This window comes from Haemaphysalis longicornis, unplaced genomic scaffold, assembly GCF_048455015.1.
Source record: "Haemaphysalis longicornis isolate Haplotype H1 unplaced genomic scaffold, Haemaphysalis longicornis Haplotype H1 scaffold_9, whole genome shotgun sequence".
Classification (NCBI taxonomy): Eukaryota; Metazoa; Arthropoda; class Arachnida; order Ixodida; family Ixodidae; genus Haemaphysalis; species Haemaphysalis longicornis.
This window is the reverse complement of record NW_027526460.1, coordinates 125,680,864-125,708,286: the sequence shown is the minus strand read 5'-3', so window position 1 is coordinate 125,708,286 and position 27,423 is coordinate 125,680,864. Positions and strand designations below refer to the sequence as shown.

At 47.8% G+C, this 27,423-nt stretch overlaps 1 protein-coding gene across 1 annotated transcript in view; it reads right to left on the bottom strand.

Annotated features, from left to right (window-relative positions):
• Positions 1 to 210: 210 nt before the first annotated feature.
• LOC144153742 (ribosomal biogenesis protein LAS1L) overlaps positions 211 to 27,423 on the bottom strand; it is a 53,937-nt gene continuing 26,724 nt past the window's right edge. The window contains exons 7-13 of the mRNA XM_077685434.1: positions 22,088 to 22,173; positions 13,591 to 13,827; positions 12,578 to 12,704; positions 11,400 to 11,647; positions 7,616 to 7,669; positions 4,054 to 4,180; positions 211 to 405 (exon numbers count right to left, since the gene is read on the bottom strand). Coding sequence (XP_077541560.1) covers positions 285 to 405; positions 4,054 to 4,180; positions 7,616 to 7,669; positions 11,400 to 11,647; positions 12,578 to 12,704; positions 13,591 to 13,827; positions 22,088 to 22,173 — 1,000 coding nt within the window. The 3' untranslated portion in view covers positions 211 to 284. The remainder of the gene's footprint in view (positions 406 to 4,053; positions 4,181 to 7,615; positions 7,670 to 11,399; positions 11,648 to 12,577; positions 12,705 to 13,590; positions 13,828 to 22,087; positions 22,174 to 27,423) is intronic.

The following is a 27,423-nucleotide window of genomic DNA, read 5'->3' as shown; positions in this document are numbered from 1 at the left end:
CAATTGACATTGAATGCTCACTTCAGTGCGCCCTATGTATTCACAATGGGGAACTTGATAGATTGGAAAGCCTTTGAATGAAAGAGCCGTGCAGCACAGGTAGCGGTCCCGTACGACTGTGATCAGACGAGTCACCCCGAGAAGCTCTGCCATGTCCATGCATACCACTCCTTGCTAAAATAAAGGATCAAATCAAACAATGTACACAGGTCACGCAATAAAACACGACAAAGTTTATTCCCATAAAGTGGCTGCCCTGCAACACCTTTCTGGCAAGAGCCACGTCACATTAAGAACATCTGCACGTTCTGGCTGATGTCCTCCATCTGGGCCTCGGGTGACGCAACCTCCTCAAGCTCCTCGTCTTCCCCAATGTCGCCAGCCTCCTCTCCTTCTGCACTGGGGCTGCACCAGGTCAGGGCACGAAGAACCATTACTAAGCACAGTCACCCCACCTTCCGCACACAGAGTGAATGGCCAGCAAAGTTGCTGAGTTTGATTACAGTCAATTAGGCAATGCGAATGATTTCAGTGAACTCCTCTGCTTGTTTCGGTCTTACTTTGACCACAGGATACACTGGTCTTCCTCTCTCTCTCTCTCTGATGCACACGCACGCACATGCATGCATGCACACGCACACACACAAACACGTCAATTTATTAACATCGTCGGTGGTGGCATTGTGGTAAGTAAGTATGACATCACAGATGGAAGTGACAATACTTGTGGGTGACTGATGATACCCCTCAGCACCCTTAGCCATAATGAACACATCTCAAGCTAGCGGCCCTGCAACGACCCTCACGTAAACTTTCTGTAGGTGCATTCGAATGACAGGTAATGCCATGTACAGGTGCGCCAAGAAGTAAACGGTGCACGGCTTCGTGAAATTAGAATAATTTCTATTTTATGCGGCTGCCATCATAAATAGAACATGTGCGGCCTGATTTTGTTTTACAATGACTTTCTTGAAAAGTCACTCCGAGGTTTCCCCATAGACACACAGCGGAGAAATCCCCTCAAAATCTCCAACCCAAGCTCTGTTTACTTTTAGGGGCACCTGTACATACACTATCACCTGCACGAGTGAGCACTGTTGGTTTTGCTTTTAGGTTAGCTCTCACTGACGAGTAGGCTTTGCTGCAAAGACTCATCATCATCATCATTATATTTTATTTCCTTAAAGACCCCACAAGGAGGTATTACATAAGAAGCTCGCACTAAAATGGCTACGACAATGCTCGAATGTGTCTTGGCTTGTCTTGGCTCCACATGTAGTCAAGATGTAGGCCTGATGTTAATGACACTGCGGCTTGCCTTACAAAAGCGAAACACTCATAGTACTTGAACACAGTCTATAAATTTGTTCACCTCAAATACTTTGAAATAACGAAAATTTCAAATTTGGATCGAAGCAAAATTGAATACTGTAATATTCGTTCGAATATTCGAAGCGCTCGAATATTCGCACAAGCCTAATCAATTTCACGGCCCATAGCAGGCCACTACAAGTTGCTGCGAGCCACCGCGAAGAAGGCGACTACACTCGAGGACGACCACCCATCCTTCTCTCGAAAATGAAAGAATGTCTCCGTCACTGACGAATACCGCCATTTTGAAGTGGACTGAATGCTCAACAAGGCATCACATCTTGCATCGAAGAAGCTGTCTTCTGAACTGATAGAGGCAGATCTGGGACTGCCTCTGTCATAAGCGCATCCACAGAAGGGCAAGCTTTATCTGGAAGAGACTAGGCCAGGGGCAGACAACCTGGCACAGCAGCGTTTGCGGGAGACTGAAAGGGTCCCCACAACACTTTTCTTTAACGGGGCCCACTGGTCTTAAACCAAAAATGTTTACTTTTACAGTTATGATGATAAAAATTGGAGGACACATGTAGTTTTGCATTATGATTGCCGATATGAAATTTGTTTTTGTGTAAAATGACTACATTTAAATTTATCCACATTTATCGATACATTATTTTCTGACATCTTTTGTAAAAAAAAACTGCTGGAGTGATGCAGCTGAACAAGGTGCCAGTGAACTGTGCACAAATCAAGGAAGGCAATAAGACTAACAGAGTCATTCTATCTGGTGTGTAACAGAAGTTACGACCGTTTAAGTTTGGGCGTGGAAGGTGGCAACCAGAAAAACCGGTTTTGCCTTCCAAGCCCAAACTTCAAACAGTTGTAACTTCTGCTACAGACCAGATAGAATGATAACGTTAGTCTTATTGCGCTCCTTGATTTGTGCACAGTTCACTGGTACCTTGTTCAGCTGCATCACTCCAGTAGTTTATTTACAAAAGCTGTAAGAAAACAAAATATAAGAATGCGGTTAAATCTGAATGTAGTCATTTTACACAAAAACAAATTTCTTACCTGCAATCAGAATGAAAAACTACATATGTCCTCCAATGTTTATCATCATAACAGTAAAAGTAAACATTTTTGGTTTAGACCCATGTGGCCCCCTAAGGTAACTCTTTGGGCACTACATCTGCTCCTTGTGTCACGCAGAGGCAGATGCAAAAGGAATGGTCAAGATCGGTGCAGCATACAAAAGTCGTTACATTTTTAGATCTAAGACCCAAGCAATTGCAGCACTGGAAATGTCCCACCCGAGGCCCCCGGATATGAACCCACAGAGTACGGACCCTACAATTGACCGAGCCTGAAATTTTTTTTGTACAGTCTTTGTCAAAATTTTTTAGGCCAAGCCGACCGTGCACAGGCCACAAAAAAATCCAATGTACAAGCTTAGCCCCCGAGTGAGGCTGTAACGTTTTATGCCGGTAAGCTAAAAAAAAAACACCTTTCTTTCTTACTGTCATAAAATATCTTTCTCACATTCAAAGATAAAGCTTATTTCTTCAATTCTTTGTGGTCGAGAAGGCTTAGGACTGGCCTAGAAAATTTTGACAGAGGGTGTACATGCCACTGCACAGACTGAACGAGGCTGAATAGTGCTTTACTGCGTATTTTTTCTGTAAACTGGATAAAAACCTAAACACAAACTCAAAACGTAAATTGAATGAATAGGCGTGGTTGAGGGCAGACACTGCTGCCTGCTTTGAGCCCTTGTGTGCCTTTTCACACGGTGCATTACAATGCAAACTGAAATAACATACCGGATTTACTTGAATCTAACGCGCCCTTGATTGTAACGCGCACTCGTTTTTCGCGGTCCGAAGAAAAAAACGCTACGTCCTCAATTGTAATGCGCACTAGACTTTCATCATTTAATACAAAAATTTAACTTTTTCTAACTTGGAACAAGCAAGGTTTATTCCAAAGGTGGCACGAAATGAAACGTGCCTGTTATTGGCGGCAAGACAGTCACCCTGACGACGGTCTGGGGCAGCGATGCAGCTCCGTCATTACGGGTCTCCGAGCCGTTCGCTGCTGCTGCACGTACTCCGCCAGCGGGTCTTCAATTTGGGGATATTGTCCCCTCTTTGGTCCGCTGAACCCTATTCGTGTCACCTTCCTTGCGAAAATTTTCTCTTTCTGCTTGCGCCATCCCGCACGCAAGTGCCCGGAACACTGAACGCACGTGACGCAGCCCGATTTTCATTCCTTTCCGCGCACAAGATTACTTTCTTCTCAAATGCAGCATCGTAGTGAACCCACCCTGTCTTCGCAGTGGGAAATTTTATGGCGGAAAGAACAGAGGAACTCAAAAAAAAAAAAAAAAAGGGACTACGCAGACAACAAAGGCAAACATGCGCCGACTACAAAGCGCTGACTATGCGTTCAGTAGTCAAGCAGCCATCTTGAAACGTCGATGGCGATACGGCGCTGCAGTTTTGAGTCGTACTCGATCGTAACGCGAATGCGATTTCAGGACCTATGTTTTCGGAAAAAAGCTGCCCGTTAGATTCGAGTAAATACAGTATTTGAGAACCAAACTAACATAAGAAGGAGTCCGAACCTGCTACTAAATGGGGATTCACGCTCTTCCGGAGTGCTCAAAAGAAGAAAAGAGAAAGAAGGAAGGCTCTGATGGCCAGAGACAACCCTGCATTCAAAGCGGGTCAATGCACCCACCCTGCTGCCTCTGCCACGGTGGGTTGACCCAAGGGCCGGAGCTCCTTGAAGTCGAGGCTGAGGTCGATCCTGTCGGCTTGGCATCCCGGCAACGCGCCAATGGGCGTGCTGCTCCAGTCCAGGAGGGCTGCACAGAGGCATGAACGGTTGAAGAACAGTGGGAGCAATTCGTGCAGCACTGGGATAAAAAAATTAAAGCTGTTCCACTCAACGTGAAAGCTGACGGAAGTGCAGAGAAAGTTATTCACCATAATAAGCGGTAGCGCCATTATCTGCTGACTGCTACCACCCAAAGCAATTCAAATTTTCCGCCTTCGCAGTGCTCGCGCGCCCCCCTCTGCCTGAAACTGCACCGCACAAGTTCTGTTCTTTTTGTGCTTGCTTTTCCTCCCGCACGTGCCAGCGTTACACAGCCACTTGTTTTTCCTTACTATCGTAGAGACCAACCCAACCAGCGTTCCAAACTAAATGAACACTGGTGCTGCCGGTTAATTGCATACATTTCGAGTCAAATGTACCTGCAGTTTTTTTTTTTTTTTTCGCTAAGCAATGGGGAAATGTATGACAAGCAACAGCGTTTCACGAGTTTCGAACGGTTACGACTATTTAAACCGCTTGGTTTTCGAAGCCTCTGCGGGACGCCCTACGACAGAACGCTGGGCTCTACTTGAGTCCGTTATCTCGCAGCACCGCCCGATTCCAGCAGCCGTTTGACATCGACAGTTACAGCGAGCTATGGCGACAAGGCGAGCCCCTAAAGTGCTCTGCACTTAAAAAGGGACGGTGCGGGATCATGCAGTGAACATAAGCATGGCTACAGACCACAAGGACGTGCATTGTGGCAGAATGTTTAGCACTTGACAGCCTAGAGGCAGCATCAGAGGAAGCAAACGCTCGCTTTCTTCAACCACATGTCGCTTTCTTCAACCACATGCGGGAAACAGCAAGTCCCTTCAGTTCCAGGGAGAATTTACAGTGGCATGGTATTTGTAACAAAATCCAAAAACCAGAGTGAAAAAGAAGGCCGCTTTCTGCTGCACCCTACACATGCGCGACATTTCCACAATTTATGCGACCATGTAACTGGGAAGGGGACAACAATGAGCTTTAAGCATGACCATGTTGTGTCACTCATACTAAAAATTCATTATTATTTACAATACTGCCAGTCTCTACTGAGACCATTAGAACGTTTTTACGTATGACAGCATGTTTTAGCGCACTCTCGCCTATCAGCTGTTCTATTTCTCTTCCTTCGTCTAAAATTTGTTTCGGGGCTCCTTTAAAGAAAGTTCACAAAACGGGTGCTTGAGACTTTTTCTGTTGTAGCTGCTGTTGTTTTCTCACTGAAAGTTTGATTTTGATAGTTCATCGGAACACGCCCATAGCCGAACAAAGCTTTATTCAATTAAAAGAAACACCAGGTAAGTGAGGCAACTAGCTTGCTGTTAATCAAAATAGACCACCAAATGCGGCATTTGTGCAAAATTTGAGCACAGATGAGCGACCACGTTGTTTTAAGCATCTACAATTTTCCTACAGCACCCCGCACAGTACAGACATGCCGGAGGTGCCGTGCCTACACTGTATATAGCTAGGACTAGTTTTCAAAATGGAAGACTGGCAAGTAGGTACGCTTTAAAAGAAATAAACAGCGCAAAATGCAATGAAACAAAAGCAAGGGTGCGAACAGACACAGCGCTGACCTAAAACTACATTTATTCAACTGGACGCAGCGCCTTCTATGGCACACGTCTAGCCGAGAAAGAAAGAAAACAAAACAACAGCCCAGTTGATGTCTATGTATGTAAGCATGTGGCTCCCGCAAACATGCGATCCACCAAAAGCCTGCCAAGTACCCCCAATAAATGTTTTCACGCCGCACTATACAGTTAAACCTCGATATAACGAAGTCGTACTTGCGGGCAAAAATTTCGTTAAATCGAGAATTTCGTAAAATCGAGGTTTCGGTTTTACAGTTAATTTAACCAGTTATTGAGGTTTCAAAACCGTGCCCATCACTTGAAAACAACTGCTATGTAGTTACCTCTCCACTTAAAGCGAAATTAGTACTAAAACTGGCCGCGAAAATTGTGTGAATTAAGAGCTTCAACACCTGGCAATGGAATTCGGATAGCCGGCAGTAGTTCGTGTCGTCGTAAAACCGGTGCTTTTTCCGCAACGCCTCATTAAATATGATAGCAGACTAGGTTTCCACTTTTTCTTTTTTTCATTGCGGTCACTACTAAACGCCGCTGTTAGTCAATTGAACCCTGTCCATGCCCCATGAACTTCACCCCGTCGAGGTGCTGGTTCGAAGTTACGCCTCTTTTCGTCTGTTCAGTGGTAGGCTTAGGCGCGGCGTTGAGTGGTGCGGTGGGCCAACAGCGGAAGGGTGCTATAAAACTTTCGAAAGACTTTTTTCATGCACAAAGGCTCTGCAGTATGGGCGCGTGATGCAACCACGACACTCGAGATAAAGCCATGATTGAGAGTTGAGCGGAGTACACGCGGACCGCTTCACTTTGTGGAGCAGCGCTTACGTGCTCCCGGTAAAGCGGAAAGCTTACATTAAACATCTTCTGGCCAAATTCGATTAAGCAATTACTTTTATGCCCGCTGGGCCCTAAAGAAACAGCTTTCTTCGCATCGCAGCTGTCTAATGAACACGTTTTGACCACGTTCGGAGAGCAATTTATTGCCACCAGCACTCGATGTTCAAGCCGTAGTGAAGAAGTCCGTAAGCAGTGCTTGACGTTTCTTGACCAGGGTGGGCTTTACGTGACGCTCGTATACTGACAGCGCTAACAAGGCTTGCTCTTAAACATTCGCGTGCGCCTGCGTGCCTCCGCAGAACATCGATGGCATCCATCACTTCGGTGGCCTTCGGTTTCACCGACACTTCCTCAGGATCTTGTTCGGAACACTTTTCTCTCCCTTGGAGTGCTCATGCTGCTTAGAAGACTCACCTAATGATGCACGGACAAAATATTAGTGTGGTTATCAGCGAGCACAACCTAGAGCAGCAGCACCGTGAGCAAGGACGCGTAGAAAAAACACTTGAAGTAGGCTTCGGCAGCCTAAGCATAGAGGGCGCTGGCGTAGGCAACGATGGAGACGTCAAAATGGTGGCCGCACTATTAAACCGTTCATGACTGCTAGCGGTTTTTGAGCAGCTTCTTTCAACGCTTTTAATTGTTGTCAACCGCAGATTTCACCGCTTTTCTTTCATCTTAGCCTTTTAAGAGTTAGCGTGAGTACTGAATGTTTTCAATGTAGGCTCTGAGAGGCAAAATAAAACGTGCCTCGACCGGAATTTCGTTCTTCCTTTCTCGCCATGACTTCGTCGGAAGCGTTGCACGAAATTACTTCGTAAAATCGATATAAAAATACATGGATTTAGCAAAATTTTGATAGAAAACGTGAAAAAATTCGTTATATCGCGAATTTCATTAAATCGAGGTTCATTATATCGAGGTTCAACTGTAGTACGTAACGTGATATCTCAGTACCGTTACTGCAAGCTGAGAACAAAAAGAGGAGGGAAAAAAAAGCGACTCACTCGGAGAGGGCCTCCAGACCCCGTGCTCCTGGTCCTCAAAACCGCTGTCCGACTCTAGATTAAAAAAAAAAAAAAAAGAGTAAAGCAAAGCGCACAACAATTAACAAACATGCAGACACTGCAAAAAGGAGAGATAGAAAATGTTCACTTCCACTTTAGAAGCTGAGCGTTGACAACACTGCGACCCAAATTTTTTATGTCCAAAATTGTTGCAAATCCTACAGAGGACGGCAATACCACAGTACTCGCTGATATTAGTATTGGTTCAAAAAATGAAGGAAGCTCACACCGCCGTGCAAGGCTTGAAGGTAGCGAAGCTGTACGCAACATTCACGACCATCACGACGGTTTAACACTTTCGTGACCGCGCCTATTCCCATGGATAGTACGTTATCAACGAATAAAAATTCTAATTTTCGTGCTCTCCGAGTGCTTCTGGACAGCTGACACCACCCAAAGGATAAAAGACAAAGCATTTCATCAGTTTCACTTTTGAGTTTCTTTTCTTTGCCGTGGGAGGGATTTGTAAAGCTCCTTCACAGTCGGGCACACGTGGTGTCAGTTATCACGTAGATGCCGCTTGCCGATTCTCCATGCGAACGGCGAATTTTGACGGATTCAAATGAATCTGAGCTGTAATCTCTGGATGATGGTACCAGCACAGACACGTAAGATGACTTTGATTCATCAGACTTCAGTACGAACGGCAAAAGTGCGTCAAACTGCCCTGGAATATCAGCAGGTATCCGCTAGTAAGTTTTGCTTTCTCCTCTGCCCGTTCTATTGCTGTCGTGCATCGATGTAAACATATCCGGCCTGTTCTAAAGGTCACAGCTCTTATCTGCAGGGTGTCGACTTCGTTCGGGTGGGAACGCTTATCACCGGCCGCACAGTGGAGCCAACCTTTGTTTTACCGCATTGACCCACGCGCGCGCGCAGCGGCTGGTTTCGGTATCGTCCTCCGGGCGCTTCCCGCTTTTTGCGCCCGTGAAACTGATGTCCATCTGATTTCGATTCACTCAAAAGGTGCCGGCTTGTTACTCTCTCGTTTTATTTAGAATTTTTTTTGTGTTACTCATGAATAAACCACATGTATGTAACACACAAACAATTTTTTTGTCACTTTATGGCCACCCTAAAAAAATTGCGATAATTTTTTCTCGAAATAGATTCATCCGAAGAATTTAAATCAGCAACAACAAAAATCAACCCTGGGGGGTCGCATTTGGCGAAAAAATTCGACCCTCGAAGGGTTAATACTGTTGGAAAGCCCTATCCTTCCTCTATCACTTCATACCTTACACGTTAGCGTCAATCCTTTACTGTGGCAGGAAAAAAATATTTCTTGGACTACCACAAAACAATTCATTTTTCCACGGCCACGAAAGTGTGAAGTCGACGACTGCAGCCAATTTACTTCTTCGCTGCCGCGACGTCCTTTACACCACCGTTGCTGCCATAACAACGAAGAAAGACTGACCGGAACACGCACACTTAAACTAGGCTCCCGCAGGTGCGACGAGTACCCTATCACGTGTTCTGTGTCGAGCAGTGGTGTGGTTCCTTTCCCCACAGTCACAGCCGAGTGAGTCAGCAGTTTGAATCTTGGGTGTCAACTCCGAGTGGGTAAGACGACTGACTCTGTCAAGCTGATTCTGACGTCCTGGCCGCTCACCCGCCGCGGAGGCTCAGTGGCTAAGGCGTTGCGCTGCTGAGCACGAGGTCGCGGGATCGATTCCCGGCCGCAGCGGCGCTTTTCTGATGGAGGCGAAGAGCAAAAACTCCCGTGTGTACGAGATTTCAGCGCACGTGAAAGATCCCCAGGTGGTCAAAATTAATCCGGAGCCCTCCACTACGGAGCACCTCATCGCCTGCCTTACGTTGGCACGTTAAGCCCTACAATCAATCAATCATGTCTTGGCCGCTTTTGGAGTTTGCCTCTGAGCCGTCTTGGCCGTTGAGGTTTCAGTCTTTTGCACATTGGTTTAAGGACAGCTTTAAGGAATGCATATAAAGAAGTGGTGACCCCCCTGCCACTTTCCGGCAGTGCCACCATGATGTGACAGATTCTTGTTTGTGCAACTGGTGGCCACCGCCCTCAGCCACCACGTGGAAACCTGCCTGGGTGCCCCAAGTAAGGCCCCAAGTTCCACTTGATTGAATCACCTGAATCCTAATAGGCAGTTAATACCCTGACAACTACACTTTTAGTCGCTCCTGCCCATGTCATGCCCCTGTCACACAGCAAATCTAATGTCATTCAAAGTGAATGACATTAACTGTCAATGATATTCAGTTTGCCCATCCAAGTATACACGGCGAAACAAATGTCGTTTGATAGTTATAGCGGTGACGATTAGCGACCTCGCACAGCCGCAAAATTATGCTCGAAGTGCACCTAGAATGTTAACATACATATTGTTTTCAAAACATACGATAGGTAAATCTTTTTAAAAGAAAAATAAGAAAATTATCAGTTCAGGCGACGTCAGCAGACATCACAAGCCGAGACAAGGCAGCAAAAAATCCGCATTAGGGTAGCGCGTGCATTGGGGACGCGATTTTCTTTTTTGTTATTACTTGTTTGTCTTTCTTTACTTGAAGAACAACATGGAGGGGAAAATATGCTTACTAACAGTTTTTAGAAACAGTATTCTTCGGTTTATTACTGAACTTTCTCCTCTAGTGACGCGCCACTGCTGTTGAGGCTAGTCCTTTTGCTGCTGAATGAGCTCCCGAACCTCAGTTAGCTGCTGAACGTCATTCGCTTCAAATGTCATTTGGCATTACCGTGTAGCGCCGAATAATACCCCTGCCACACTATCGACCGAATGTCACTTGAACCAAATGTCATTTGACTCAAATGTCAAGTTGGGCTGCTACACTAGGCTTTGAAACGCCATTCGGCTCAAATGACATTCGAGCCAAATGAGAACCGAGAGAGACATTTGGGATTTCAAATGCCATTTCTAGCACTCTCACACGCAGAGTCTTCGATCAGCAATAAAAAATGTAATACTTCTGAACATAAAACAAACAAAATATTTTTGTTTGTGGAACTTTTTTCAGTGTTCATTTACTTAAAATATGAAATCAACATATTTAATTTTCATACTCGCAAAACCAGTTGGTCAGTTGCAAAAAAAAAAAAAAAAAAAGAAAAGAAAAGAAAAGAAAACTACGCAAACAGCCACCACATTAGAGTAAAAACTGGTGTCTCTTCCAATTTGATATCACTTTACTGCCTTAGACTGCTCCTAAATTTGATTGTTGTATTATTGTACGAAAACGGAACGGGGCAACAACAGTGCCACTACAGCACGGCGAGCAATCGTGAAAGCTTTCAAATGCCATCAAAATTGTCGTGTAGCATGGCGGATTCTGAATGGCATTCGAAGCACCCCATTTAAGTCAAATGACATTTGGTTCAAATGTCATACGGACCCTTGTGTAGCCGGGGTATAACTGAAATTTAGAGCGAATGACATCTGCTCTAAATGTCATTAGATCTGCTGTGTGACAGGGGTATTGCTCCCTGAAGTATGAAATTCGAAAATTCTTTAACATTTCTTGCACTTGTTGAGCTAGAAAAGCATCCTTCGTGGCTTGAATGGGGCTGAGTGAGTTACCATGGGGTAGTTCTTCCAAACTGAGTCGTCTTTCGTCTTCAAGGCCCCCTTAACTTGCTATGCGCACGCTTGAAACAAACCTGCACCAGAGCGCTCGCAACAGCCTCTTAGAGAGCCCACCCTCTGGCAGAAAAGAAGCCCAAGCGGAAACTCACCCTGGAAGTCCTCCACGGTGTAGGGCACGTAGCTGCCGCTACCTTCAATGCCGGTGGGTTCTCCGTCCCCCTGGCCCTCCTCCTCTTCCAGCTCCTCGTTGTCGGAGTCGGAGTCGCTGCTCCTTCCGCCACCGCCGTCCCCGTCGCCCTCCCGACCGCGCACCATGAGGCCGCTCTGGATGGCCGCCAGGGCCTTCAGGTGGTCCAGCTCCACCTCGCTCAGCGGTGGGCTCATGTGCTCGCCAAGGCTGCACAGGAGGAGGTGGCGAAGTGATTGATTGATTGATTGATTGATTGATTGATTGTACGGTTTAACGCGCCAACGCAACGCAGGTGATGAGGCGTGTCGTAGTGGAGGACTCCGGACTAATTCTGACCTCCTGGGGATCTTTAACGTGCGCTGATATCTCGTACACACGGGCGTTTTTGCTTTTAGCCTCCATCAGAAAAGCGGCCATCGCGGCCGGGAGTCGAACCCGCGACCTTGTGCTCAGCAGCGCAACGCCTTAGCCACTGAGGAAGGTGGCGAAGTGGAACGAGGATCAAGTCTCTCGGGAATCACCGTATTAGCCCAATTCTAACACGCCCCCAACAGCAACGCGCAGTAGAACAGGAAACCACAAAAAAACAGCTTGGCACTGGTTCTACCGCGCACACAAAACAATCCAGTTAACAGACACCTAGAATGGCACAAAACGTTTTATTGAACATAAATCAGTACACACTGTGGACAGCTAAAGCCCTTCCGTGAAGCTTTGGACTTATTAAAAATGCTGTCCCTTTGTTTCCGTAAACTGCGAACACACGACTGGGGACACCTTATGCACTGGACACTGCCCGGTTCCTTTCCGTTTTCGTCAACATTATTACTTTGCGCTCAAACGAGGCTGCCTTTGTTCATTGAGCCGCTTCGTTTTGGTTTTGAGTCCGATAGTAATGCGAAGGTATTTTGGACTCCTATTTTCATAATAAAAGGTGCGCGTTAGAATCGCGCGAATGTGGCAGGTCCCTGCTAACCGATAGGCTGCACATGAACATTTTTATGAGAGCAGAAGGTCCAGTTTTTACAAGGTAGAACTTCACGAGAAAAGCGCTTTTAACAGGACAACGGATGAGGAGGGCTGAAGGAAGGTCTGAAACGCACGACACAGCCCGTGCTCCCACTCCCAGGAACCTACAGCGTTATGGCCTTGGTTGTGTACTCCGTTGGATGGTCCATGGCCACCCGGAGCAGCTTGGTCACGTTGAGCTTGCACTCGGCCGACTCAGCTTCAGCTTTGCACCGGCGGTCGCCACCACTGGTTCCTGGAGCAAGTAAAAAAGAAAGAAGAAGAGGGACTCCTCAGAAAAGCTTCCTAAAACAGTGCTGCCTGGTTACAACAGTGCAACCAATCCCAAGGGGTTTAAAGCGGGATTCACACGACGGAGGCCCACGGAGACGGACGAATATGTGACATCCACACAACGTCACCGGATGGTCTGGCTCGGCGACGCATCCACACGTGCGGAGCGACTAGCAGACGACAGGGCGGAGGAAGCGAGGCAGCTCTTGAGAGGCACACATCGAGACACCCTAGCTCTCGATTGCCCACAGCGCCCACAAACTCCAAGGCGCACTTCTCCGGCGCCCGCAGTTGCCCCTTCCACGCGTGTCGACCACGCCAATCGAGAGAGAGAGAGAGAGAGAGAGAGAGAGAGAGAGAGAAAAAAAAAAGCCGCCCTTGCACTTGGTGCAACCTAAAACCGCGTGACTGAGGGCCAAAAACAGTTTCTATTCCCCATGGACGTCTGCTGCTGTCGAGCGAAAACATGCGGAGGCATTTTCTTTCCCAGAGCATCCGCGGGCGTTCCCTGCCGAAGGGCGGAGCCTAAAACTGGTCACGTGAGTGGGCTCCATGGGCCAGAAGGACGGGATTTCCCCGTCGTGTGAATCCCGCCAACGAATTTGGTTATGGACAAAATTCAGACGGGCTAGTCTCCCTCTTTTTCTCCTTACCTCTGTCTGCCCCATACATCATGGGATATATTTATACTGGTACAGCCAATGGCTCTGACCACGACAACATTCCATCCACTGTCAATTCGCAAGACCTCAACCAAGGCACAGTGCCTGATCTCTCAAACTGCCAGTTCGCACTTGCGCACTGAGCAACACCAACCACGAACAAAGGGCGCCCCCCGAAGCACCGACCTCGGGGCCCCGTCCCAGGTCGGATCTTGGCGGCCAGCAGGTGGCTGAGCCAAGCCACCACCAGGCAGTGGCGCAGGCTGGCGTCCTCGTCGTGGCCCGCCGACTGCCTGAGCAGGCCCTCGGCCAGCCGCTGGTGCAGGGAGGGGTCCAGCCGGGACAGCAGGGGGCGCCAGCAGGCCGCGAGGGCCTCGGGCAGCTCGCAGGGGGCGCCGTCCTTCGGGGAGGGCACGGACAACCCTGTGTCGGAGGGACGCGAGGGAAAACCGAGACGGCGTCACCGCTCAACTCTCCAGCCCTGCTTTACATACTGGAGGGAAATCCGGCGCTAGTTTGTAGGCGAGCTGTACTTCAGCGAGTGTGCCGCCACGTACCGGGTAGCAACAGCACACTCGTCCTTGGCACGGCTCGCCAACTAGCTCAGAAGTTGCCTGGGGCTACAAAGAAACAACATTACAATTGTTACAAGGTTATTTTAAGTTATTTCATCCATAGAAAAGTGGAGCTCCAAAACATTTATTTGTCGGGAACTTTTTAGAAGCTTTATGAAGGACGAACAAGAAAAAAAAAATTCCTTTTTTTGTTCATTTTGGCTCCAGGAATGAAAGGAAGCCACGCAGCTAGCCAAGCCAAGTAGAAGAGGAATGCTGCCAGCTGTTGTGGCGGCACCCATGACGGCACGCGATTGCAGCGACAGGTTCGCCTTGAAGGGGTCGTGAAAAGATTTTGAAAAGTGCATTTTCTGTGTACTTAGAACTGTGAACCCTTGATATACAAACTATGCATGGCTGTTTCGTTGCACGATATCAGCAAATAGGTAAAGAAAAATGTAGATACGGTTTCACTGAGGCTTTCCTTCTCAAGTTTTGATGTGATGTCACAGTAAAGAAGGCAATCCAGCCAATCGTAGCTCCCCCTTGTCTTTGCAACATTTGATTGATTGTGGGGTTTAACGCGCCGACGCAACGCAGGCAATAAGGCGCGCCGTAGTGGAGGGCTCCGGATTAATTTTGACCACCTGGGGATCTTTACCGTGCGCCGAAATCTCGTACACACGGGCGTTTTTGCTTTTCGCCTCCATCAGAAAAGCGGCCGCCGCGGCCGGGAATCGAACCCACGACCTTGTGCTCAGCAGCGGAACGCCTTAGCCACTGAGCCACCGCGGCGGGTCGTCTTTGCAACATGCCGGCGCCCAACGCCGGCTAGTGGTGCAGGCATACTAACCATGTTCAACTTAAACTAGGTTTGCAAACTGCTTACGCTATTTTGTTTAATCTAAACTACAATTCCGCTAACCGGTATTTTTGCTCAAGCTTGCCGACGCCTGTCTCATAGCCTCTTATGTGCGTGACACAAGCGTGAACTTCCCGACGCGATGCGATAAATAACCGAAAGCTTAAAATGGGAATTTATGGCCTACGACACGTTTATCAAAGGAACTTCGAGTAGTCGGAAAATACAACCAATCCATTTTCTACACCTCAAGTGTAAAAATAACAAGCGACAAGCAGTTATACAGCGCGTCAACGAATGCCAACATCTCGCAGGTTGAGTACTTTCCTCCAATAAACAATGCCGTTAATGTTGTTTTGTCAAATTGATATGCTTGTCTATGGCTTACTGCAGAAACATTCCACAGCAAGTTGGCAGTTAAAGCTCCGGGTAGATTACAATGTATAAAAAAACAAACCAGAGTGCTGGACTACAAATACGGAGAACTGTCAGTTGGGCTCGCTGGTATATGTTCATGATTGGAAAAGTGCTACTGAAAAAACGAAGACGAAGAAAGAGGCGCAAGACGAAGCGTTACTAGCAACTGAACATTATTTTGAAAAAACAATCATCTATACAGGGTGGTGCAACGATAAATGGAACACTTTCAAAATTTTTCCTGAATGAACCGCCGCTCTGTTCGCACTCAAACTTCACACGAAAGTCTCATTTAGTGGTCCATTTTGTTTGACACCTGGAACAATGACAGTACTTAACTCTTTCGGGACCGCCGGAAAAGTGATGAAAAAGGGAGGTCTCGGTACAAATTTTTTATTACATAAAGCAAAGGCACCATCCTGCCTTAGCATATACCAAAATGCAGCTAATTATATGTTCTTTGACATAGAATATCAAGTTTTACTTCAACGCTGACGACAGAACCATGAAAAAATCTGAAAGTAAGAACTTCGTGAAAAAACTAAAGAAAAAATAGAAAGAAGCGCAAATATAAAAACATTAAAAAAGAATAAAATTATTTCAGGATATACAAAATCCAACCCAATGCTTCGTTTATTTATCGCGAAAGTTTGATGCGGCTAGGTGTAACTGGTTTTTTGTTTTGTGTGTGATCTCTTTGGCACTAAGGCCTTGGCTACGTCGTCGCCCAGGTACACGCCTGGCTCTCGTCTCGGCGAAAACTTGATCTGTTTCTGCGCTGGTGGCAGGATATCACCACCATAGGTAGTTAACACCCTAGCGAACAAATATAAACCAGCCAGAACATATTTCGAGCGCACAAACCTACTCCAGAGCCAACTGAAACTGAAACCAACACCCACCTTTGAGCGCGATTTGATGTTCCAGGCTGATCGACACCAGAAACCTCACTCGAGCTGAAATCCGATCTCTAACGCCGCATTCCGACTCTTCACTGCCACTCTAATCGTTAAAATCAACAGTAGAAGGCGAAGATATGCGAGACGAGACGAGGCGGATTTCTTATCGCGCTCGCGCGAGTATGACGCCATGTTTGTTTACATTCGAAACCACTGCCCGTCAGAATAAAATATCTGATGCGTTGCCGCCTGGCGATAAAAAAAGAAACTTCACAGAACTGAAAACTCCAGTTTTCAAACTATCTCCTAGATGTCGCTAGGTGTTCCATCGAGCGAAAATTTGTATTCTGCAGGCTCGGGCAACCATCGATCATATGTGATCGATGGCCTATGGAGCGGTCCCGAAAGAGTTAAAGGGACCCTGCAACACTCTTTGAGCAGTACAAGTAAACCTGCGCGACGTTTAGATTACACTGCCAGGAATACCTGAGCCAAATATTACACGTGCACGTGAAGCGGTGAGCGCGCAAATCGATGAGAAAGACGCAGAAAAACAAACCGCTCTCTCTTCAGTTGTCCTCATTATGCATGGCCTAAGGGACGTCACATAGGCCATGGCTGCCCGATCGGCTGTCACTGGTCAACTTCGCGGCTAGATTCTCCCATTTCCGTCGTCGTCATCGCTGTGTACGAACCTCTTCTATGCCTGAACCTGTAGGCACAGTTTTGCCGTTTATTTTGTGTTTTGAGTGCGCGTGGAGTTTGAGTGATGAGCTCAATACTTCGCTTTCAACGGGACCACTCGACTACAAACGTTTATTGCTTCAAAAACGCCCTACCAGCCCGAGCGCGCACTTACGAGCAGGCACCCATGCCTGCTTTTTTGTGGCACCAGACCGGAAATAGGCCCCTCCGCGTTGTGGAGAAAAGGAGAAAAATACCCGGCATGTGATATATCGAAGGCCGCCGAAGAGAACGCCGCGAGCCGCCCCCCTCTCCGGGAGAGAGCGCACAGCTTTCGTCGCCTTGTCCGCGCTCGAGTTGAGAGGGAACGATTATGCGCGATTTCTCATCGCGCGTAGTTTCGTTAATTGTGAATGAATTTTCATAATTCTTGCGGGAGGAGATTTTTGGGACAATAGACTTTATCCCAAAATACAGTACTAGTAGTCGATGGCAAGTGTTGCAGGGTCCCTTTAACTACCATATTTACCAGATTCTAACGCGCCCCCGATTCTAACGCGCACCCGATTTTCCTGGCAAAAAAAACGAAAAAACTTGCACCTCCGATTGTAACGCGCACAGGACTTTGTGACCCAGACAAACGAATGCGAGAGAAACGGGCGATTTATTTCCCGATGTAATCTCACTCATCTCACTCATCGTCGCTCTCTGCTGACCACAACATCTCGTCCTCGGTGCCTTCAAGCGCGTTCGCGATGCTACACATCTGAACGAACGTTCAACCATGGTCGATGGGATCGTGGCCCACGCCTCAGCCGACCACTCGTTTTGAACGCGTGGGAGCCGCTACTGCCATTGCTGTTATCAAGCGCGCAAGTGAAACGATTTGACGATTTGTGTGAACGCCGATAGAAAAGCCTATACGCCTAGGCTTGCCGGGTCCAGAAAATCGTTGCTAAAAGCTTTGGCGCCATCTGGAGATGGCGATGGCGATGGGTGTAACGAAATTACCACTGTTTCGGCAGCTTCGGTTTTGTATCCGATTCTAACGCGCATGCGATTTTTCGGCCTATTTTTTCGGAAAAAAAGTGCGTGTTAGAATCGAGTAAATACGGTACTCATTCTTAAAATAAATACAAACGATTTTCGCCTATGGGAAAATGGCAGCCAATTTGGACGTGCAAGCCAGCGCAAGCTAATCTTAAAACGAAGGCGCCACCTGGGGTGCTGGGGTGCGCAGAGCCAAACGGACGATGGGGATTCCTGCTCCTTCCACGGCAGGATGGAGCTAAATGAGGTTGCAGACGATCAGAAAATGTGAAAGCAGGAGAGGAAACAAATCTAACAATTATTGGCAACAATGAACCGCGGGAATACTTTATTGTGATTGGTATCAGCTGTTATGCAAGTATTTGTGATCACCGTACACTAGGGACAAAGAGATTTCCTGATCGTCTGCTACACCGTTTGGCTCCTTCCTACTGTGAATCCCAAAGCTGCATTTCGCTCTGCATTACCCAGGTGGCTTCGTCGTTACGAGATCAGCTTGTGTTGGCTCGCACGTCTAAATCGGCCGCCATTTTCCCATAGGCGAAAATTGTTTTTATTTATTTTCAGAATACACAGGTACCGTATTTTCTCGCATATAACCCACACCAAAAATTGAAAAAAATCGTCCGAAAAGTGGGGGTGCGGGTTATCTGCGAATATTCTGGAAGCAGAGGTCGGCTTCACGGCAATGCACGGCCTGCCATGCAGTCCGCATCTCCATCGTCATCATCAGGTGCAAAGCCAATAAGAAGCCAACACAGGCCATAGACAGATCCCCTACATAGCGTGTTTATTCGGACTTTTCACATGCTTTGTTTGGTTTGGTCAACAGCGTCTGTTGCGGTGATTTGCGTGCGCTTTGTAGCGAAGTTGTTGGGCCCCCAACTCAGGTGTGGCCAGTTTGCACCGTTGGTCAGCCTTGTCTGGTGAGGCACCATGAGTGGGTCTCGGCGTCAATCTTTCACCGCGAAAGAGAAGCTGAAGATCATAGCTGCTGCGGAGGAAATGGGTAACAGAGCTGCTGCGAGAAAGCACGACGTCGACGAGTCCTGCATTCGCGACTGGCGGAAGAAAAAGGCCTCTCTCGAAAGTGCACACAAGGAGAAGCGAGCATTTCGCGGCCCGAAGACTGGCGCGTACCCCCTTCTTGAGACACAGCTTGTCCAATTCATTGAGGAGCGGAGGAGTCGTGGCCAAGCTGTGTCCACGGAGATGGCGCAGATGGAAGCTCTGAGGTTGGCTCGGGAGATGAACATCCCACGCGAGTTTCGTGCGAGCCGTGGATGGCTCCAGCGATTCATGGCCAGGCACGGATTTTCGATGCGGCGGCGAACGACCATGTGCCAGCGGCTTCCCAACGCCTACGAGGAGAAGCTGTTGAACTATCAACGTTACGTCATCGGGCTCAGGAAGGAGCACAACTACTTGCTCTCCCAGGTGGGAAATGCCGACCAAACGCCCGTGTACTTCGAGATGCCCATGGACACCACTTTGCAGGAAAAGGGCTCGAAATCTGTGAGCGTGCTGACGGGCGGAAACACCAAGCTGCGCTGCACCGTATTGTGCGCTTTGGCGGACGGCACCAAACTGCGCCCGTATGTAATCTTCAAGCGCAAAACGCTACCCAGTACCCCACTGCCACCAGGGATTGTTGTGCGGGCCGAAGATAACGCTTGGATGAATAGTGACCTCGTCGGTGACTGGCTTCGCACGATCTGGGAGAGAAGGCCAGGAGCCATGTTGGCACGGCGGTCAATGCTGGTGCTGGACTCGTTCCGAGGCCACTGCACTGACGCAGTGAAAGCGCGCCTCGCCGACAACCGCACGGACCTCGTGATCATACCCGGTGGCATGACTTCCATGCTCCAGCCAGTGGACGTGTGCCTAAATAAGCCGTTCAAGGCGCACGTGAAGCGGCTGTATGCCGAATGGATGGCCGACGGCCTTTACGCCCTCACACCGACGGGACGCATGCGGAGGCCAGACATTGCGCTGCTGTGCCAGTGGATCGTGGATGCGTGGGGGGCGATTCCGGCCGACATGGTGCGCAAAAGCTTCAAGAAGTGCGCCATCAGCAATTCCTTAGATAGCACCGAAGACGACTGCGTCTTTGAAAGCGGTGACGAAGCCTCGTATGGCAGCAGCGACAGTGGCGAGTCTGGCGATGATTGACTGAACTGACTGAACCGGAATCGGCGCTGAGAACGTTGCGGCGGTCATTTCGAAATAAAGTTCACCTGTAAACGAGATTGTGACTGTGCAATTGTGACTTCCTAGACCAGTTTTTTTTAGGTAAGCATGCGGGTTATACGCGAGGATTTTTTTTCTTTTTTCGGGGAGTTCAAAGCTAGGGGTGCGGGTTATATGCGAGAGCGGGTTATATGCGAGAAAATACGGTAAGTACCATCGTTGCTCCCAGTGTAAAACAAAATAGTAGACCACAAAATGCGACCTTCGTATGAAGTTTGAGCGCGAACAGAGCGGCGGGTCACACAGGAAATTTTTTTGAAGTGTTCCATTTATCGTCGCACCACCCTATATACAAGGAACAAAAATATGCATCATCACCAAAAACGTTGATAGCATCAATACATTTGGAACATGAATACATTTGAACGGATCAAACATCGACAGCAGAGAGCAGCAAATAATCACAAAGCACCTTTAGTGAATAATAAGAAAAACACAATCAAACCCCTTCCCAAAATGCAAACTTAATATCTGATAACTGTACAGATGACTGGCTGATACAACTAGTCCTTCCCTCTGTGATGCAAAAAGCTTCCATGATCTCTCTTGTGGATCACTTTGCATGCTTATTAATGATGGCCGTGTCATCTAGGTAATTTAGGTTTACACCTTTCTGCGCAATGTCTGCAGTGCACTGCTAGATGCGAGTACGGTGCCCCTCTCAAAGATCTTTGATGTTCGCGAAGACAGACGTTGAGGCCGTGACCCGTCTGGCCAATGTGTACTCCTTTTCCAGATGTAAACGGAACAGTGCAGATAACATCTTTCGCACAATCTAAAAACTTCGTGCCATGTTTAATGCCACAGCCATCTTTGTTTGCGCCTTCGTTTTCTATCGCCCTTTGCACTGCTAAGCAAATTATTGCCAATTTGCATTTTGCCAACATCACCACACGCACCCGATATTGTGACGCTACTTTTTTTGGCCGACGTGAAATGTTATGCAAGTACCGTACGACAGCTACCTTGTCGGCCCCCTTTCCTTCGTTTTTTACATCTTGTGTCCTGCTTTCTCCTTTTCTTATTTGCTGCCTATTCTCCTCACATGCCCAAAGGATACACTCATCTGGATATGCGGCTGCTCTTTGTCAGTCTATCTAGGAGGCAAAACTTTGCTCAATAAAATGTTTGCACAATTTTGTCACGGCCGATTTGATGCAGGAAGCAGCCATGCCATTCTTTACTAACTTCGAACTAGCCGATTTGTAACTCGGCAAAGGCTTTGCCAACCTGGGTTTGTACATCCAGCAGGTGTGGAAGGGCATAAACTCAATTTCAAGTTCTAAAAACCGAGTTTTGCTCAGCTTTGGTAACTCAAAAGTATACTCAAGCCCGAATTCGCTTTTCCTGGAGGTTTTTATCACTTCTGGAAGCACGATGCTGCCCGGACGATCTTTCACCGAAACAAGGTAATCGTCCACAAACCTGAACAGCTCTAGATCCATGCCCTCTAATTCTATCTCAACAGCTCTATCTACTTTGCTTAAAAGAATAGATAGAGTAGAAAGTAGCTGGGGCTGTTTTAAGATACTAGGAGATGACCGCGATGAGTGAAAAAAAATCGATACACTGACACCAAGCGCCTCCGTCGCTGTCGCTTGCTGTAAGCTGCTTCAGGCCAACCAGACACAAGTGACACCAATGGCCCGTCGCAGTCAATGTTGTCGCCCCTGGCAGCCTGTGTACACATTTTTTCACTCGTCGCTGTCAACCACGCCACTTCTTTCCTGCACCCATCCAGTTACGTTTTTCACATAGCTTACCAAAATCGCTGCATGTAGTCACTACTTCCTTTACAAAATGGCATCCCAAATAAGCATATACAACTTCTTGACCAAAAGCACAAGAGCATTCTTTGATCGTTCATCTCCAAAACGTGCTCCTCATCAGGCCTAACAGAGCCGTTTGCAACGCTCTCGTTGGGCAGTAATTTTCTTTGAGCTGACTGTGCGAGCTCTCACACTCACTCATGTTTGGGTATCGCTCCTCCAGTGCGTCCCTCGAGGGCAGCAGGTAGTCGCCGCCTGTCACCAGGGCCTCCACCACAAGGTCGCTGAAATGTTGAAAGGCAGAGGCAGGCCCATTATTAGCACTGCCACCTTTTGCAGCTGCTCCAGCCCAAAAGTCGGTGGGAAGCAGTCCCATTTATAAATCGCACGCACCCCCCAGGGATCCCATACCACCCCTCCCCCCAGTCCACTTACCGTATTTTCGCGCGTATAACCCGCCCCTGCATATAACCCGCATCCCCACTTCCCGTCAACGAATAAAAATATATCCCCGCGTATTTCCCACATATTTTATAAATAAGAGGATTCACCAAAGCTACTACTACTCAAGCAACATTGCACATTTGTTCATGCAAAAACCTTACCTAGCGGACTACGTTACCAGATGATTTGCCACATGCATTTTTTTTTTTTTCATGTTGGTATATTGTTGAGCTGTGTGCGCAAAATGAGCTCTGTCCATGGGATATCAGCGGCTTGGTCGCTATTACTGCCGTAGGGGCATCATGGCCCAGCGCACATAGCGGTGAAGCTGCACCAAAGGAAACACCTCGCATATAATCCGCACCCCTACTTCACCCCTGAAATTTTCTAATTTTTGGTGCGGGTTATAGGCACGAAAATACGGTACGCATTACGTGTATCCTTGTGACGCTAGTCTAACAACATAGTAGCAGGGTCAGCAGCTGATGATAAAGATGAGCAGAGTCGTGATCAGCCCAGCACACCATCAGCCTACCATCATCAATAACGTTGCAGTGTCGGCACCAACGTCATTATAATTAGCCATGCACAACACCACCAAATAACCTGAGGTGCATGCCAAGGATTTATATCAGCCCTCTGCATGCATTTCAAGCACACATGCCTTGATGTCATTACTTTTGGTATACCATTGTCTTGCGCATCAAGGACACACAAACTGCCTAGAATCGCAAGAACTCTACCCACTGACAAGGTTTGGCTTCTGCAAGAAACTCTCCACCCACAATGTACCCCAGCCAACCAAGGAGCAGGTCATCAACTATCTCCATCGAACTAGCCCCAATTTAAACACAACCTAATTCGGAACACATACCTAAAAACTTGTTAAAGCCTCCACAGCCACCAGACTAAGATAACTTGATATCTGGCAAACTTGATATTTGATAGCTAAGCAAACTTGATACCTGGGCGTTCCCCCAACTACTGGGCAGAACACCCCAAGCGCCCCGAAACCAACAACCAGTCCAGCACCCATCGACCCCACTAGATGCTTTCACACTTACACACACGTAAGAACAACATACAGTAAGAACAACATACACACACATAAGAACAACATCACAAATAGGGATAAAATAGTCACAGTGGCCGAGGAGTTCTATATGGATCTGTACAGTAGCCGGGACATACAGGATAATGCCGAACCAGACAGTAGTTCAGAGGAGATAGACATCCCACCAGTAACGACCGAAGAAGTAAGGAAGGCTTTGAAAGAAATGAAAGGGGGCAAAGCACCTGGTGAGGATCAGATAACAGCAGACCTCTTGAAGGATGGCGGCGAAATTGTACTTGAAAAACTGGCAAACCTGTATACGCAATGCCTAATGACCGCAATGGTACCGGAATCTTGGAAGAACGCGAACATCATCCTAATCCATAAGAAAGGCGACATGAAGGACTTGAAAAATTACAGGCCGATCAGCTTACTGTCAGTCGTCTACAAGGTATTTACCAAGGTAATCGCTAACCGAATCTCTGCAACCTTAGATTTCAGTCAACCTAAAGAACAAGCAGGGTTCCGTAAAGGTTATTCAACAATGGACCATATTCACACGATCAATCAGGTGATAGAGAAGTGCGCTGAGTATACTGAACCCCTATATATAGCCTTCATAGATTATGAGAAAGCATTTGACTCGGTCGAAACCCTAGCAGTCATTCAGGCATTACGGAACCAGGGGGTAGATGAGCATTATGTAAGAATACTAGAGGATATCTATAATGGGTCTACAGCTACCATCATCCTCCATAGGGAGAGCAGTAAAATACCTATAAGGAAGGGTGTCAGACAAGGAGACACAATCTCTCCAATGTTATTCACAGCATGCTTACAAGAAGTATTCAGAACGTTGGATTGGGAACAGGTGGGAGGAAGGGTTAATAGAGAATACCTCAGTAACCTCAGATTTGCTGATGACGTTGCCTTGCTAAGTAACTCGGGGGACGAATTGCAAAGCATGCTTTCCGCACTGGGCTAACAGAGTAGAACCGTGGGCCTGAAAATTAGTATGCAGAAAACTAAAGTAATGATCAATAACCTCGGGACAGCACAGCAGTTTGAGATAGGTGGCGAGGCTGTGGAAGTGGTAAGCGAATATATCTACTTAGGCCAAGTTGTGACCCCAGATCCCAACCATGAGGCAGAGATAATTAGAAGGATCAGAATGGGGTGGGGTGCATATGGCAGACATTCTCAGATAATGAATAGCAGCCTACCATTGTCGCTGAAGAAGAAAGTGTATGACAGCTGCATCTTACCGGTATTCACCTACGGGGCAGAAACTTGGAGGCTCACTAAGAGGGTTCAACTTAAATTGAGAACGACTCAGCGGGCAATGGAGCGGAAAATGATAGGTGTAACATTAAGGGACAAGAAGAGAGCGGAGTGGGTCAGGGAGCAAACTGGTGTTAAAGACGTATTAGTAGAGATTAAGAAGAAGAAATGGACGTGGGCAGGGCATGTAATGCGAAGGCAAGATAACCGCTGGTCATTAAGGGTAACAGAGTGGATCCCTAGAGAAGGCAAGCATTGCAGGGGGCGGCAGAAAGTTAGATGGGCAGATGAGATCAAGAAGTTTGCGGGGATAAATTGGTCACAGTTGGCACAGGACCGAGGTAATTGGAGAATAATGGGAGAGGCCTTTGCCCTGCAGTGGGCGTAGATAGGCTGGTGATGATGATGATGATGATGATGATAGTAAAACCTCTTACAAGAGACACTCAAGGGACCCAGGAAACACGTCTCTAGTAACCAAGGTCTCTTGTATGCAATGTTGCTAACATGGCGAACGTAGGAAAGCCAACCAAACCGCTTTCATTCAAATGTCTCCTATAACCAAGGGTCTCTTGTAACTAGGTTTTATGGTACTTTCCTCCACACCTCTCATTATCCAATGACCAAGCACACACACTCCCAAGACTGCAAGTAGAAACAGTTTACAATCACGTAATCCTCCCGAAGATATCACCATCCCTCTTCTCACCAGACTGCCTGCACTGCAACTAACCCTTACAAAGTACTATCATCCTCCCCTCCTGCTCACAAGTCCTCAATCCGCCTCTTTCATTGCGGTGTGCTGCCACCTAGCGTGCCTAGCGGAAGTTGAAGTGGTAGGGTTTGCCGGCGTATCCTCCGGCTGCGTTCTCGTTGTATGCACGGCAATCCCACATTACGGCGAGGAGCAGCCGAAGTTTTTCTTCTGTGTTGGTGTTATAACGCCTTAAGATGACAGCCCCTGGTCATCACATAATACCAGGCGGCTTCTTATCACTGAATGAGGGCTGGCAGAGAAATCTCGGACAGATCCGTGTGCCGTCTGAGTAGCAGAGCGAGCAGTACTTGGAGTCGTCTGGCATGAAGTGCGATTGCCAGCTCAACAAAGGCCGGCAGTTCGCAAAATGCCTTTAAGCGCTGGACACATGTACGATTGGTACACGCGATTCGCATGCGACTGATCGTTACGACTGTCACCACGACTAGTCGTACGCGTGAATTTGAGACGACCCGATGCGGGCATTAGATGCGTCGCCGGCGTCGCTCCGCCCACTGTTTTTGCTCCATGGTCAACTACGATGATCGCAGAGCTGAATTTGTAGATTCTGCACATTTGTTTGCAAGAAATGGATAAAGCAAGCAATCGTGAAGCGTTTTCTGCCTTCGGAAACAGTCCGCGCACACGCCGGCCGCGCCTGCCAGCTCGGCACACACAGCGGCTCGAACCAGCGCAGACCATGGTAGCAACCGCGCTTGTCGGACTCGCTGCTCTTCTGAATAAATCTGATCGCTAAAAAGAAGTTCCACATGCGAGAAAGTAGGTGTTAGTGTGGTGAAAAATTGTGCTAGGGATTGTTGTCAGGGCTTATTTTAAAAGCGACGATCAGATATCTGCCGCGATGCAAGCCTACGCTGACCGGTCGCCGCGGCGCGTGGTGCGCCGAGCGGCCGAGAGATGGCGATACCTGCGCGAAAGCATCGAGACAGGCTACGCAGATGTCTCGGTTACCGATCACTCAAACGAAAGGTATAGCTTAAATAGAGTTCCGCATGCGAGAAAGGGGATGATAGTGTAGTGAAAAGTTGTGTTGCGGATTGTCATTCGCAGTTGCACAGATAGCGGCGATCAAATATCCGCCAGGATGCTAAGCCTAAAGTTCCTATCACCAGAGCCGACGCGAGCGACGCAAGCCGCCGTAGCCGATCGCGTGCGGCCGACGGGAAGCGATAGAAGCCGACAACGTTCCCTTTTCGGCACTCCGAGTTACAGCGGAACGCAGCACAAGTTGTGGGCATTGTTCCGCGCACAACGAGCACACACAAAAAATCAAACAATGTAAATACAACCACGACCCCTTCCCGCTTGTGCGGGAGCTGTGGGGAATGTCGTCTGCTGCCCCTGCCGGACTGCTTAGGGACTTGGCCGCTAGGGGATTGCGCATGCGCAGTGGGGTTGTGAAAGAGGCGGATTCCCTTAACAACCCATCCCTTCAGTTGTGGGAGTCGGCGCTGACCAGCTCGGCACCAAAGTTTTAAGAAGTTCTGGTGCAACGAGCCCTGGATTCCATGCAGTCTTACAGCCTTCTGGACATGGGAGGCTAACCACATTCCCGTCCCAATACACTCTCGCTCAAATGTCTATTCCTCCTTCTCGGGGCATTTAGTTTTGTTTACGTGGTTTGAGAGCAAAAGCATTGTGGCCCTCCTGCCAATACTTCTCAAGGACTACGTCACTGCTGCGTCGTGTTTGCATCTCTTTCTCTGCTTTCGTTTCATCGCCTTTTGGCGTGGATGGGCAACACTTCACGCCACAACTTTCCCAGTACCAAACCAGCTGGGGTGTGCCCCCGGGCAGTTTGATACTGGAAAATTTACATGCAAGTAGCATTCCACTTCAGCTAACAGATTCAAGTCTTACACCTGTTTTATTCAAAGGAAAGGCATGCTACGCTTTATTACACAACAGCAAAACTGTGCTGGAAAGCTAACGTTAAAACACGTGCCATGCTGCGAATTCAAAGAAATGCATATGTCA